The 16,633-nt window shown below is 41.3% G+C and overlaps 1 protein-coding gene across 4 annotated transcripts in view; it reads right to left on the bottom strand.

Annotated features, from left to right (window-relative positions):
* Positions 1-960: 960 nt before the first annotated feature.
* SKA1 (spindle and kinetochore associated complex subunit 1) overlaps positions 961-16,633 on the bottom strand; it is a 36,663-nt gene continuing 20,990 nt past the window's right edge. For all 4 annotated transcript variants that reach the window (XM_070779074.1, XM_070779072.1, XM_070779075.1 and 1 more), the window contains 4 exons: positions 16,209-16,306; positions 12,626-12,763; positions 7,830-7,999; positions 961-6,792 (listed from right to left, as the gene is read on the bottom strand). In XM_070779074.1, the coding sequence (XP_070635175.1) occupies positions 6,644-6,792; positions 7,830-7,999; positions 12,626-12,763; positions 16,209-16,306 (555 nt within the window). In that variant the 3' untranslated portion in view covers positions 961-6,643. The remainder of the gene's footprint in view (positions 6,793-7,829; positions 8,000-12,625; positions 12,764-16,208; positions 16,307-16,633) is intronic.

Raw genomic sequence — 16,633 nt, 5'->3', positions numbered from 1 at the left:
AAAAAAAAAAAAAGTATTTATTTTTATTTTTGGCTGTGCTGGGTCTTCACTGCTGTGCTGGGGCTTCTCTTATTGCAGCCACCGGGCTCTAGGGCATGGAGGCTTCAGTAGTTGTAGTGCTTGGGCTTAGTTACCCCGTGGCATGCAGGAGCCTTCTGGACCAGGGATCGAACTTGTGTCTCCTGCATTGGCAGGCGGATTCTTATCCACTGGACCACCAGGGAAGCCCCAGAGTGCCTTAAGTTTTCTTTCTGATGCACCCTGTTACTGGATTATTATTTAAGTTGAAGAGAGTATCCCCAAGAAATAATTTGATTTCTGAGTCACAGTTAGGATTAGAGTTGTGATTTTTAGTATGCAGTTGAGGCATAGCTGACAATCACTCTACCAAGAAAACTTTTGTCATTAGAATTGTCCACTTTGTCATGTTGACCCATTAAGACAAAGGGAATTTTAATTACTTGAGCTTTGGGAGTTGGTGCATTGATCTTAGATTTAAAATATTAGTTTGAAATTGCACTACAGTTGTAAAAAGGCAGGCAAGTGGGCTCATCATTAAGTTAAACATGCATTTGAAATGAACATCTGTCCATGTTCATCACTCGTGGAGTAGATGCCCTACCTAAGATTATGTGAAAACACGGTTCATTAAAAGTGACATATTTTCCAGATATCAAGCTTTATACGCTGTGCATCATTTCTCCATGCAAAAGTTATTAATAGATGCCCAACACATTGCTTCACGTGTAAACATAATGATATTTGCATCCAGCATAACTCAAGAAATTTTATCTAATGCATTAAACTCAAACACCCAGTCTAGGCTCAGTGAGCAGTGCTAGGAAGCATGGATACAGGAACCTGAATTTCGCAAGGACTGCTAACAACCTTTCCATCCCAGCTTCAAGTCACCAGTCCACAAGTTCTTATCTGTGTTTTCATGAAATGTAAATATCAGTGTTTGTTTCACAAGTATTCTAAAGTTTATTAGGAAAAAAATGTTGACACATAAAATTAGAAAGACTGTTATAATGGAATGCTAGTTTGTCAGACTGAACAATTATTAACACTTTGCCATGTATACTCTATGTATGGATGTATCCAGTTATATTGATTGGCCATTTATAAACATTGTTTTATCCCAAAATATCTCAGACATACCTGCATAAAATAGGGATATCCTCCTACATGACCACAAGACTACTATCACACCTAAGAAAACAGACACTAGTTCTTTCACAGCATCCCATATACAACCTAAGTTTCCATACTGTCCCTATATCTTTTTATTCAAAAGGAATCAAGGTTCATGGTTTATGTTGACTGTAATCGTAGGCTCTTTTAATCTAGAACTGGATCCCTTTATTTTTTTTTTCTATTATTGACTTGTTTTTAAGAGACCAGGTTACTTATATCTCGATTTGTCTGATTATTTCTTCATGATGACTTTTAACTTGTTTCTCTATCCCCTGTGCTTCCTACAAAAATGATAGAACCAAAGTTTTCTTCAGATTCGAGTTGAATCTTTTTGACAGTATTTCACAGGCAGTGCTGTCTATTTCATATCGTGTCACATTAGGAGGCAGATAATGTTAGGATGTCCCATTATTTGGTGATGCAAAGTTTGAGTAGTGTTTTCCTTCTCTCTCATTGTATGATAAATTATGCAAAAATGTAGTGTATTTAAACTACTATAATCATTTATTTTTCATGATTTCTGCAGGTCCTGAATTCGGAGCACAGTAGGGGCAGCTTGTCTCTATTCCTGGATGTCTGGGACTTCAGCAAGAACACTTTAAGGCTGGGGGCTGGAATAATTTGCTCACATGACTGGTAGTCAGTGGCAGTTAATGTGACCTCTCCATGTAGTCTGGGCTTTCTTGCAATATGGTGACAGGGTTCCAAAGGCAAGCATCCCAAGGAAGAGACCAGATGGAATTCATATTCTCTTTAATAGCTAGCTTGGAAATCAGGCAGTGGCATTCCTCTCAATTTGATTGGCTGAAGAAGTTACAAATGTTATCTCCAGATTCAAAGAGAGGGAACGAAGCGCCTGCCTCCTGCTGGAAAAGTGTTGACATCACACTGACAGGGCGCATGGGGTGGGTGGAGTGTGGAATTCTCCCATCACCCATCCATGCTGGAAAATACAGCCCGCCACGAGGAGTGACAGTCAGATCTCTTCATTTAAAGTTACATTTGCCCTTTGCAACCAGAAAGTAGGATAGACACAAGATCCACATCCAGACATTCAAACTGGAAGAGGCCATTTGAGGGGACACCCACACAGTTAAGAAATGTAAAAGGGGATAGAGTGTTCTCAGGAGAGGTGAAAGGGGACAGGGGTCCTTAGGAGAGGTAAAACAAGACCGAGGTGGTGATATAGCGTGACCACTTTTAGCTAGCCCGTGTTATCTGGGAAAAATGTTTCAATTTACAAATAACCCACTTTTCCAGCACGCAGAACCTATAAAGGAACAGATTAAAGATTTCATTACATAAAAATTTGTAAATCACAAAACTTACAAACAGCTCATGACCCTTAATAGCATCAAAACAAACAACCCAATCAACAAATGGGCAGAAGACCTAAATAGACATTTTTCCAAAGAAGACATACAGATGGCCAAGAGGCACATGAAAAGATGTTCAACATTGCTAATTATTAGAGAAATACAAATCAAAACGAGATTATCACCTTACACCAGCCAGAATGGCCATTATCAAAAATCCACAAACAATAAATACTGCAGAGGGTGTGGAGAGAAGGGAACCCTCTTACAGTGTTGGTGGGAATGTAAACTGGTACCACTACTATGGAGAATAGCATGTACGTGCGTGCTAAGTTGCTTCAGTCGTGTCCAACTCTTTGCGACCCCTTGGACTGTAACCGGCCAGGTTCTTCTGTCCATGGGACTCTCCAGGCAAGAATATTGGAGTGGGTTGCAATTCCCTTCTCCAGGGGATCTTCCTGACCCAGGATTGAACTGCGTCTGCAATGTCTCCTGCATTGGCAGGCGGGTTCTTTACCGCTAGTGCCCCCTGGGAAGCCTGGAGAACAGTATGGAGACTCCTTAAAAAACTAAAAATAGAGCTACCACATGACCCTGCAACCCCACTCCTGGACATATATCCAGAGAAAAACATGATCTGAAAGGATTCATGCACCCCAATGTTCATTATTGCAATGTTTACAATAGTGAAGACATGCAAGCAACCTACATGTCCATGGATGGATGAATAGTAAAGATGATGTGCTACAAATGCACAATGGAATATTACTCAGCCATTAAAAAGGAATGAAATAATGTCATTTTCAGCAACATGAATGGACCTAGAGATTGTCATACTGAGTGAAGTTAGACAGAGAAGGAGAAATATCATATGACATCCTTTATATGTGGAATCTAAAAAGAAATGATAGAAATGAACTTACTTACAAAACAGAAAGAGACTCACAAACTTAGAAAATAAACTTATTGTTGCCAGGGGGGAAGAGATAGGGAGTTTTGGATGGACATGTACATACTGCTATATTTAAAATGGATAACCGATAAGGACCTACTGTATAGCACATGGAACTCTGCTCAATGTTATGTGGCAGCCTGGATGGGAGGGGAGTTTGGGGGAGAATGGATACCTGTATATGTACGGCTGAGTCCCTTTGCTGTTCATGTCAAACAATCACTGTTTGGTAACTGATCCGACTCTTTGCAACCCCATGGACTGTAGCCTGCCAGGATCCTCTGTCCAAGGGATTCTCCAGGCAAGAATACAGGAGTGGGTAGCCATTCCCTTCTCCAGAGGATCTTCCCGACCCAGGGATCAAACCTGGGTCTCCTGCATTGCAGATGGATTCTTTACCATCGGAGCCACCAAGGAAGCCTGTTAACTGGCTATATCCCAAAACAAAATAAAATGTTTTTAAAAAATGAGTATCTCAACAAAGAAGACAGAATGAGGTCCTCGGTCACTATTGTGAACCCTTCTTCTACCTAGGCTGGTAGGACTAGAGGGTGGTAAACCAGGCGTCAGGCTCTGCGGAATTCAGCTGGAGTCAGCTGGAATTCGTTCCCCTCCAGGCTGTGAGACCTGCAGCAGAAAGCTGTGACGAGGTTCAGGGCATAGAGTTCTAGAGAGGGCCATGCTACGGGGGCACTGGACAGCATGGGTGCTTCTGGGCTATGAGCTACTGATGCTACTGCAGAAGACGGGGGCAAAGAAAGGGCAAGGAACGGGTCTGAGGGCAAAGAGGCCAGGACCACAAAGTCCTTTCAAAATTGGATTATAAGAAAATGTTATTTTCAAAAGTAAGTAAGTAGAACAAGCCTGTCATTTTGCTTGAAAAGGAAGTTCTAATCACTCAGTTGTGTCCGACCCTTTGTAACTCCATGGACTGCAGAACGCCAGGCTTCCCTGTCCATCACCGACTCCCAAAGTTGATCTCATGTCCATCAAGTCGGTGATGCCATCCAACCATCTCATCCTCTTTCATCCCCTTCTCCTCCTGCCTTCAATCTTTCCCAGCATCAGGATCTTTTCCAATGAGTCAGTTCTTTGCATCAGGTGGAGCAAGTATTGGAGCTTCAGCTTCAGTATCAGTCCTTCCAATGAATATTCAGGACTGATTTCCTTTAGGATGGACTGGTTGGATCTCCTTGCAGTCCAAGGGACTCTCAAGAGTCTTCTCCAACACCATGGTTCAAAAGCATCAATTCTTTGGCGCTCAGCTTTTTTTATAGTCCAACTCTCACATCCATACATGGACTACTGGAAAAACCATAGCTTTGACTAGGTAAGTTTTATGACCAACCTAGACAGCATATTAAAAAGCTGAGACATTACTTTGCCAACAAAGGTCCGTCTAGTCAAAATTAAACATACTGCATTTAAATTAGGGAGAAAGAAAGAATAACAATAAACAAGCAGTGCTAACGTATTCTGGGGTCATCACAGTGAGTGTTAACCAGGCCACTTTCTTCTCGGCTGCAAGGATCAGCCTGCGAAGCAGATGGCACAGACATAGACTGTGAGGATTAACTGGCCACCAGGCACCCATATTAAACATCATTTCTAGGTGTGTCTATGAGCGTGTTTCTAGATTAGATGAGCACTGGATCAGAGGACTCAATGGGATCAGAGGACTCAATGAAACAGACTTCCCTCCCTGTGTGGGTGGGCATCTTCCCAGCCATCCAGAAGCACCTGAGTAGAAAGAAAGGTGGAGGAAGGAGGGAAGAATGTGTTATTTTCCCGCCTCACTGCAACTTCTCATCTCACCTGCTCTGGCCTGGCTTCCCTGGTTCTCAGGCTATCACACTCAGACTGAATAAATCACTGGCTTTCCTGGGCCTCCAGCTAACAGACAGCAGATCTGGGGGGCCCCAAGCCTCCATGATCACATGAGCCAATTCCTCATGATAAATCTCAACTAGAGATAGATGGATAGAGAGATAGATAGATATAGACACAGATATAGATAGTTCAGTTGGTAAAGAATCTGCCTGCAATGCAGGAGACCCTAGTTCGATTCTGGGGTTGGGAAGATCCGCTGGAGAAGGGATAGGCTACCCACTCTGGTATTCTTGGGCTTCCCTTGTGGCTCAGCTGGTGAAGAATCCAGCTGCAATGTAGGACACCTGGGTTCGATCCTTGGGTTGGGAAGATCCCCTGGAGAAGGGAAAGGCTGCCCACTCCAGTATTCTGGCCTGGAGAATTCCATGGACTGTATAGTCCACGGGGTCACAAAGAGTTGGACATGACTAAGTGACTTTCAATTCACTTCACATAGACAGATAGATAGCCTGTTGATTCGGTTTCTCTATAGAACACTAAGACACAGATTAGACTAACAGTCTCCCCAAGTGCGGAAGTAAAACTCCATTAAATTCTTACAATCCAACCACCCATTTTCCGTGACCACTATCAATCTGCTCGCACATCTTATCATCTTTTTCATCTCAATATACTTTTATTACAATTTCATTACAGGTCGATGTTTACAGACTGATTTACACTGAACGCATTTCAGGCAGGCTGTTCCTTAACCACATATGGGAAAGCAGAAAACCACATGGACGAAAGTGAACAAATCGACAGTCACTCAACCGTGTCTGACTCTTTGTGACCCTGTCGGCTACACAGTCCGTGGAGTTCTCCAGGCCAGGATACTGGAGTGGGCAGCCTTTCCCTTCTCTGGGGGATCTTCCCGACCCAGGATCAATAGGCTGCCCTCATATCCAACTTCTGACTATAGCCTGAAATATCATCAATCTATAGGATGGAATACAGACACTAATGAACTTTAATTCCAAAGAGCCTGGTCTTCCTTGATCTTCTCTTCTTGAACTTTGGCTTTTATCTGCATCCCTCTTACTGGGACCTGGCGACACTGTCACTGAACATGAAAACTAAATAGGAACATTTCTTAGTTCCACTGTATGCCTAGAACAGAGGCTCACACGGTAGGTGATTATGGACTTACTGCAAGGTAGTGGATTTTTAAATATACATGCTTTATTTTTAGAAGAAACAAAAAAAGAATGAAAAAGCTAAAAAAATTATGTATTAAAATATTACATGTAAGCAAACTATAGGAACAGTCTCTAAACCCTGTTAGCTGGTTCAAAAGCTCACAAGGACATTATGTTATAACATATCGGGTAAGCCCTTTCCCTCGGACCTCTGATAGCCTCCGGCAGTGTCGTAAAATATTCAGTATCCCATGAAACCTCTTGTCGACTTTCAAAGTTGTGAACTCCTTTATGTCAGCTTCCACTACAAAATAATGACCTGAAAGTAAAGATATTAGTGCTAATTTTTATTAGGACAACTTTCAAGATGAGTCTTTAATATATTACATTATGACTATGAGTAACATTAATGATTTTGACTATCATCATTGAATCAAAGTGAGAACTGGTATTCTTGCTAAAATAATTATTCTTTCAACTGAAGTTGCATAATGTTTACTGTAGCATTTCAGCAGTGCAGCCTTGCTTATTTTATCACTGGCTATCTGCCGGTATCTTTTGAACAATTCACTTTTCAAGAAGCAATATGGTAGTGGTTAAGAGAATGTAACCCAGAAACCCACAGCAGCTTTATCACTCAACTGACTGACCTGGGGCAAGGAACTGAAGTCCTCCTCATCTGTAAAATAGGAGTATTAATAGTACACAACTCATAAGGATGCTGTGAGGACTAAAGCCCTTAGTACACTCTCTGCCACATAGTAAGTGTTACCCAAGCGTCACCAGCTGTTATTACTATTCTAATTCTGAAAACACTGGGTATCATTCCGTAAGAGACTCCACTGCAGTATTTCTGAGGCTCGGCACTACTACGGTTTTAGACTAGATAATTCTAGATAATTATCTAGACTAGATATTCTAGACTGGATAATCCTTTTTTGTCGGAGCTGCCCTGGGCACTATAGGGTACTTCAGTGGGACCCTTAGTCTCTACTCACCAGGTGCCAGGAGCACCCCCAACCCCAGGTGTGAACAGTCAAAACTGTCTCCAGAGATGGCAGAATATTCTCTGGTGGGAAAACTGCCCCTGGTTGAGAACTACCTCTCTAGAGCTAGAATCTTCTGGAATTAGTTTTGTTTCTCATGATTTAGTCACACTCCAAACAGCTGACATGCACACACACATATACTCTCATTTGACATGTACACACACACATATACTCTCATTTGACATGCACACACACACATATACTCTCATTTGACATGTACACACACACATATACTCTCATTTGACATGTACACACACACATATACTCTCATTTGACATGCACACACACACATATACTCTCATTTTACCTTTGGTTTCCTTCGTTTCTTCGTCAATAAATCTGTGATAGAGATTTCTGGCCACAGAACTCATAGACTTTTTTGGTTGATGTAGGATCTTATATTTACTAACAACTGCCTTGTTGATTTCTTTAATAACATCGTTAATGTGACAATAGGTTAAGCGGGATTTCATGTACCTGTAAACAAAAAGAAAATGATTAATTTTTTAAAAGAATCATCATACAAAATTGTTTTCTTTGAAGAAAAATATTTACATATGGTGACTTTATACAGTCAAGCTACTTTATACAAGCTACTAGCACTCTTTGGAAAAATACTTTATAGCAACTTCCAAATAAACTAGATGTGTCTCAACCACTGAAAAATTAAGTAGAGGCTACAATGTATTAGTGCTTATCTCCCCTACTTATATCTGGATGCAGAAATCTCTATCCCTACTCCTTACAGAATTACTGTAACAATTTAAGTTAACAATTTAATCTCAAACTCTGATTCCAATGGATTAACTCCAATTAATAATATTAACATAAACATTAATATTAATTATTATTAATATTAATTATTAATAAATTAATAAAATTTCCAACTAATAAATATTTTAAAATGTTTGTAAGCAAGGGGAAGAAAAATTTTAGTATTAATAATTATATAACTCATACCACTTCAGTTTTCTGCAGAAACAGATCTGCTCAGAGAAATAAAGGGAAAAAAAAAAGGGAGGAGAAAGGGAAAATGACAAAGAAGACAACAGAGATGAAGAGCCAACAAAGAAGAATTGATGGTGGACGGGCTGCAAAGGAATCAGAGGGCCCAGAAGTTAAGCTGCCTGGCAGAGGAGAAGGATGGACAGCCTCACTCGTTTCGCGCTCAAATGGCCTTAAATACTATCTGAAAGTGAATGTGAAAGTCACTCAGTCACTTTGTGACCCCACGGACTATAGCCCACCAGGATACTCTGTCCATGGAATTCTCCAGGCAAGAATATTGGAGTGGATAGCCATTCCATTCTCCAGGGCATCTTCCCAACCCAGGGACTGAACCCAGGTCTCCTGCATTGCAGGTGGATTTTTTACCATCTGAGCCACCAGGGAAGCCTGCAAGAATACTGGGATCCTGCTTCAAGGGATCTTCCCATCCCAGGGGTTGAACTTGCATCTCCTGTGTCTCCTGCATTGGCAGGTGGATTAAGCATTGTCTCTTTGACTTTAAAGCCCATCCTTCCAATTCAGTCTCCCTCCTGCCTGTCCTCGCAGTCACCAGAGTCTTCTTGTTGTTCAGTCACTGAATTCTGTCTGACTCTTACGACCCCATGGACTGTAGCATGCCAGGGTTCCCTGGCCTTCATTATCTCCTGGAGTTTGCTCAAGCTCATGTCCATTTAGTCAGTGATGCCAATCACAGTCTTAGAATATAAGAATAGGAGACCTTTGATTTTGAGTGGTCTATATACACCCAAAACAAAATTTTTATGATCTGCTTCCCTTTTCCCTTCAACAAACCGTGGGTTCATTATATTAAACTCTGACCTTCCCCTCTGTTAAAAGGGGCAGTTTTCTAATTGAAAGTTTCTTAATATAAAATAATATATAAATGTTTAAAGAAAAATATTCATATTGACCAAAACCATTTTCATTATTCTCTTTTCTAAATTCATTTTCTCCACTCATTTTTTTTAACCACAATTTCCACAAACAGTTGATGCCACAGCTCAACACAATGAAATTCCTTTAAACTAGCAGTCCCCAATCTTTTTGGCACCAGGGACCAGTTTCACGGAAGACGATTTTCCCACAGACCGGGTCGGGCAGGGTAGGGGAGGATGATTTGGGGATGATTCAAGTGTGATACATTCATTGTGCACTTTATTTCTATTATTATTACGTCAGCTCCACCTCAGATCATCAGGCATTAGACCCCGGAGATTGGGACCCCTGCTTTAAACCATGTGAACTATCCTCTAATTTCCTCAAAACAAGTGCCAGTGTTTTCCACTTTAAATTGCACCTCAGTATCAACTTTTTAAAGATAAATCAATCAAAGTCCCTTGCTTGGAACACATTCTTCTTATCCTAACCTTCTAACGTCTCTCATTCGTTAAATAATCTCTTAGTTTAAAAACGAATACTCTACCATGACTATTTCAATATCCTCCCTACAAGGAAGCGTTTTCTTTTATCTCTGTGTTTACTTGGCTACAGCAGGTCTTAGTTGCAGCAGGCGGACCTTCGCTGCGTCACGTGGGATCTCTTGCTGTGGTACGCAGACTTTGTAGTTGTGGCACGTGGGTTCAGGAGTTGTGGCACATGGGCTTAGCTGCTCTGAGATATGTGGGATCGTAGTTCCCCGACCAGGGATTGAACCCACATCCCCTGCACTGCAAGGTGGATTCTTAACCACTGAACCACCAGCGAAGTCCCCAAGAAAGCATTTTCTAAAGACCTTTCTACTGCACTGTTCCTCACAGCCATTTGTTCTTGGCAACAACAACAATATAGAAAACCAAATAGCATCAAACAATTTTAATCACATAAAGCTGTCAACAAAGGAAATGACTGAGTGGCCAAAACAAACAAAAAAAACTAAAATGTCAGCCTCATTCTGAGTCTCAGATTTGTGAAACTGCCATATATTTTTCAAGGGGCAACTATGTATATGAAAAGATGCTCAACATCATATGTCATCGGGAAACTGAAAATTAAAACAATGAGGTACATTATACTGACCAGAACAGCTAAAACAGAAAACAACGGACAAAACTAAACGCAGGCAAGGATATGGAGCTACAGAACTCCTGTTCTGCTGGGAATGCAAAATGGTACAGCTACTTAGGGAAGACAGCTTCACAGCTTCTTACAAAGCTAAACAGTTTCACCATATGATCCAGCCACCTCACTCCTAGGTATTCACCCAAGTGAGCTGAAAACATGTCCACACAGAACCTGCACGTGAACGTTCACAGCAGCTTTAGTCGTAACTGCCCCAAACCGGATGTAACCAAAATGTTGTTCCACAGATGAATGGATAAACAAACTACTACATCTACACAATGGATATTCAGTTCAGTCGCTCAGTCGTGTCCGACTCTTTGCGACCCCATGAATCACAGCACGCCCGGCCTCCCTGTCCATCACCAACTCCCAGAGTTCACTCAAACTCACGTCCATCGAGTCGGTGATGCCATCCAGCCATCTCATCCTCTGTCATCCCCTTCTCCTCCTCCCCCAATCCCTCCCAGCATCAGAGTCAGCGATAAAAAGAAATGAGCTATCAAGTCACAAAAAGACACTAGAGAAATCTTAAATGTGTATTACTAAGTGAAAGAAGCCAGTCCAAAAAGGCAACAGCGTATAATTTCAACTGTATGACATTCTGGAAAAGGGAAAACTATAGAGACAATAAAAAGATGAGTGGTTGCCAGGGTCTCAGGGGGAGAGATGAAATGGAGGAGCACAGGGAATTTTTAGGGCAGTGAAACTATTCTGTATGATATCCTAACGGTGGAGACGTGACATCACACATCTGACAAAATCCACAGACTACACAACACAAAGAGTGAACCCTACTGCAAACTACAGACTGTAGTTAATATCTAGTTAACAGTATCTAGACTGGTTTAGCAATAGTAACTAATTTACCACACTAATGCAAGATGTCAGCAATAGGGGAAACTGTTTTCAGTTATGAGAACACTGTTCAATCTGCTCAATTTTTCTGTAAACCTAAAAAAAAAAATCTGGATGGACAACTCTCAGGCAAGTAAAATAACCATGCTCTTTGCCCTGGGGAGTCTCCTCCTAGGACTCTATCTCAAGGAAATAATAATAATAAGGGAATTACAAAACAGACCTGTGTAAAAGAAATTTTACTGTACCATTCTTCATAACAACACAGTCAACCCAAATATTTGATAAAGTCATGCTTAAATAGCTTATAGAGTAGCCACACCATAAAATATTATACAACTATTAACACCCAAGTTTTCGATGACAGTTAATGATGGAAAAATGCTCAATAAAGATAAGTAAATTATATTCATAGAATAACTACACTGTTGTAATAACAATCAGAAACAACTTGTTATGTAGGTGAAATTCAAATACAGAAGGAAATACTCTATCTTGTCTGAGTGGTGGAATTACAGATGAGTTATCAGTCTCACAACAACCACTAACAACATGCATTACTTGTGTAAGAAAATAAGAAGAAATGCAATAATATAAAGCCAAGATGTGAAGCCCTGGAATTATGAGTTTAAAACATGGATTTCCATAACTGGTTCCCTATTAATGTCTCTATGAAGAGCAATGGAGTCCTTGTTGGGGGGAAGTATCTTGTCCCATTCACCCCTATATTCTCCTCCTCAGTGACCCGGAGCCCAGAATAGAGCAGACTCAAACAAGTGTGTGGCACAAGTTAACGGACAAATGGAAATCAAACAGAGCTCTCTCCGTACTAATTTCAAAATCTATACAACATACTCCCTTTCCTTAAAACTGTAGCAAAACTGAGGCTACTTCTAAAATGTAATTGGATAAAAAATCTGTATCATAAAATGACCTTAAGAGGACTCAGGAACAAACTGATCCATCTCTAGATCTATGACTAGGTTTTACAACTAAATAAAAAACAAAAATTTAAGGATCTTCCACAAAAGATTCCTGCAGCATAATGTAAAACTATTTTAATAAAGATCAATACTGGAACACACCATATTACAAATAATATATTCAAGGTTTATGACAAACAATCATGTATGCTGATTACTAAAGAGCTGAATGTTAAAATTTATCTCAAATACTCACGCAGGAATGCCATTAAACTCATCAGAAGTTATAAATGGCATTTCTTTAATACTTCTTTGTTCTTTGGGAGGCTTCTTTGTGGGGGCAGGTTCCTCAGCTTTGACCGGTTCTTCAGGGTCAAGATCTGATCCGTTAACACTACAGAACAGAGACACACAATTGTCAGAATTCTGCGGCATAGTGGGAGGCTTTGCAACTGAAAATGACTGGTATTAAGCACTGCTCTTATAATTTTTCCATCTTGTTATAATTTTATAGGCAACATTTTCGTTTTCTATCCCTACTGCTAATGCTTTGAAGATCTGAATAGTGAAGGGATTTCCCCAGTGGTCCAGTGGTTAAGACTCCAAAAGCTTCAAATGAAGGGGGCACGGGTTCAATCCTGCTCAGGGAACTAGGATCCCACATGCCCTATAGCGCAGCCAAAAAGAAAGGTTTTTTTTGAATAGTGGAGAGAACACTGAAAAATTAAGTTCCCAGATCTTCAGTAACATAATTACGTTATTTATGCACGCAAAACATGGTGCAAATAATACACATGCCAAACATCTTCATCTGTTATCTCACAGGCTCCTCAAAGTCAGTATGTGTGAAGCTGAATTTAACCTCTAAACAACTTCTCTTTCTGATTTCCCTATTTCTGGATGTGGAAACATCAATCATCTTATACTTCTAATTTACCCCATTGGTTCCTAATATCCCACCTGCTGCAGACTCATTTCAGTTGCCAGCAATGAACGTGGGTACCCTAGGGTCAGTCCTGCTCCATTTTTTGGTGTGGGTGAGCAGCCTAATACAGCTCCTTCTGCATTAGTAGAGTCCAGGAATAGGCTATAGCTTCTAGGCTGTTTAACTGCCAGGGAAGGAAGAAACCCCTGTGCCAGCAGCAAGTCAGGTTGGCTTGACTTCTCCAAACAGAAAAGGGGACACAGGAAAGAAATGATCCAACCCAGGAGTATACAAAGGGAATCCCAAGGACAGGGAGGTGAGATCCCAAGACGACAGCCGAGTACCAGACACAGACAGCGACCAGGCCTGACAGAGGCAGCATGAAGAGATGACCGTGTGACAGGCTGTGAAGATGAAGATGCCCAATGCGCCTGACAGAGGCAGCATGAAGAGATGACCGTGTGACAGGCTGTGAAGACGAAGATGCCCAATGCTTGTAGCATCATCCTTGCTGCTGCTGCTCAGTCACATCAGTCATCTCTGACTCTGTGCAACCCCATAGACGGCAGCCCACCAGGCTCCCCCGTCCCTGGGATTCTCTAGGCAAGAACACTGGAGTAGGTTGCCCTTTCCTTCTCCAATGCATGAAAGTAAAAAGTGAAAGTGAAGTCGCTCAGTCCTGTCCAACTCTTCACGACCCCATGGACTGCAGCCCACCAGGCTCCTTTGTTCACAGAATTCCCCAGGCAAGAGTACTGGAGTGGGGTGCCAACGCCTTCTCCGAGCATCATCCTCACATGAATCCTAACCTGAGATTTCACGCTGAGTTTGGTTGATTCTTACCTGTTCTCAGGTCCTGCTGTGTGCATCAGCTAAAAATAACTTTTTCTACCTATACAAAGCTTCTGCTGTGCCCTGGCCCTGAAAGCTGAACCTAGGCCATAGTGAGTTTAGAAGAAAATCCCCCCTACTCCTTGGGCCACATTCTTGCTGGGTGTCCAATGTCTAGCTCAATAGACCTGGCAGATATCCCAAGATGTCCTTTCTTCCTCCATGCATTCATGACCCTGCCCACTAATTTTCTCTTCCTTTTTTTTTTTGGCCACACTGCTCAGCTTGTGGGGTCTTAGTTCCCTGACCAGGGATTGAATCTGGTCCGTGGCAGTGAAAGCACTAAGTCCTAACCACTGGACTGCCAAGGAACTCCCTAATTTTCTCTTCTTGGAGGGAAATTCCAAGGTACCCTGGCACGCCAGGGACTCTGTTGAGCTTATTTCCTGGAGACCTTCAACTATCAGCAACAACACGGCTCTTTTCCTACACAGCAAGATTCACACTTTCCTTTTAGTTTTCAAATTTAAGCAGTATATTGTTGGTGGAAACACATACGCAAAACTGTGATTATCACAAATGCCAGGGTGATTACCTCTTTGATAGAAGGAGACTCTGCAACAGAAGAAGTGTTGTAGGTACTGGCAGTGTCCTATTTCTTAATCTGACTGGTAGATTCACTGATGTTTATTATTCTCCTTTAATTTGCACTAATAATACTTCAATTACTTTTGTGCATATATGATCCATTTCAAAAGTTAAAATAGTTAAGTTAGTCATGGTATACAAGGGGAGCCCCTTTTAGAAATACAATTTTGTAAATCAACTATACTTCAAGAAAATTAAAAAAAGAAATACAATTTTGGTGGCAGAGGACTGGAGAGATGGCAGTGGAGAAATACTGGAAAGACAAAACACAAGTAACTCCCAAATCATAAAGACAAAAGATGATGGAAGATCTCATGGAGCCAGACAATGAGAGGGAGGGCAGAGGCAGACAAAACCCCGCAGAGGCCAAGGGGCTGCAGGACAGAGAGAGAGGTTGAAGACGCCCTGTTCCTGTCTAGGTGATGGGTAGGTAACAAGGAGATAGCCAATTTAGTCTCACATACGCAAACCTGGAGGAGAGAACAGCTCATTTTTGAGACTCCCAGCAAGCAGTTCAAACAGCTGAACCAGAGGCCATGTCAAGGCTGGAGGTGGACATCTGAGAGCATTAATAACAGTGTTAAGTAACAGTGTCTTAGGAGACACTTGTAACTTAAAGGAGGGCAGAGAAAAGGGAGGCAGCCTAGTCAAAGATGTAGGAAGACAACTAAGAAAGCCCAGTAGGGCAGAGAGCATCATTTCTAAAAGATGAGCAGCAAAATAAAACCAGAAAAGAATCAGGGCTGAAGAGGTAATTGTTTTTACCTCTTTGTGACCTTCACACAATCATTTTCACAAGTATGGTAATAATTAACCGCCAAAAGCTAGGTTTTAGGGGCTTCAGGAGAAAGGGCACAAACATCTTCTAGCAGCCAATAGACAGAGAGGCAGGACAGGAGTTTCAGGGTAAAAATAGAGCTAAGCCTTTGTTCCTTGAGCTATTTTTAAGATAGGAGGCTCATTAAGTTTATTTTTACCCTAAGGCAGTGTTTCTCAAGGGTCAGGGGAGATTTCCACCCCCTCAATGTCTGAAGGCATTTTTCTTTGTCACCACCTGGGTGGAGGGTGCCGAGGGAGGAGGGTATAGGAGAGCTACTGATACTCAGTTGGAAAAGAGCAGGCATGCTGCTAAATGTGCTATTTTTAAAAAAAGAACTATCTGACCTCAAATGTCACCAGAGCCGATGTTAACAAACTCTGTTCTGAGGGACTGATCCTTGGGAAAGAGGCAGCACATTTTCCCTAGAGACAGTGGGATAAGAAAACTGGTAAAGATGGGGGAAAGATTATTCCTCGTGTAAGTACAAACAAAAGAAAACAACACTGGATAATCACTGACAAAACTGCAAGTATATCGAAAAGCAAAAAGATCTAAAATGCTTGTTTTAATAGTTGTACAAGTCCAGAGAGTAAAAATAATTATAAACACACTTACAAGTTCTGGGTAACTGTTACTTGAGGCAAATGGGGAGGGATGTTTTCTTTGAGATGCTCCACATCTTTATAATCTTCTTCGAGAGATTCAAAGAGTTCCTTTAAAAAAAGAAAAAAGCTCACAAATAACCATCTGTCCTGCCTGTGTGTGTTTTAACATGTTAAAAAGAGCAGGAAAGACTGAGTACAATTACAGTGATGCTGCGTGGAAGGGGTTAAAAAGCACTGAACTCCGCAATATTTAAAAGGAGCCCTTTGGTTTCTAGAGCTGAGTTGGGATGGTGACACATTATTTTTCTCTACTGGATTTGTTCAGAGAACAATTGCTAGAATAACATTACAACAGGCGGGATTGACATTTATGTCTTTCTAAAATACTTCAACCTTGGGAAGCAACTACAAAGTATAGGAAAGATTTACGTTTGT

The sequence above is a fragment of the Bos indicus genome, chromosome 24, assembly GCF_029378745.1.
Source record: "Bos indicus isolate NIAB-ARS_2022 breed Sahiwal x Tharparkar chromosome 24, NIAB-ARS_B.indTharparkar_mat_pri_1.0, whole genome shotgun sequence".
Taxonomy (NCBI): domain Eukaryota; kingdom Metazoa; phylum Chordata; class Mammalia; order Artiodactyla; family Bovidae; genus Bos; species Bos indicus.
Note: the sequence above shows the minus strand (reverse complement) of the source record. Positions and strands in the feature narration are given on the sequence as shown.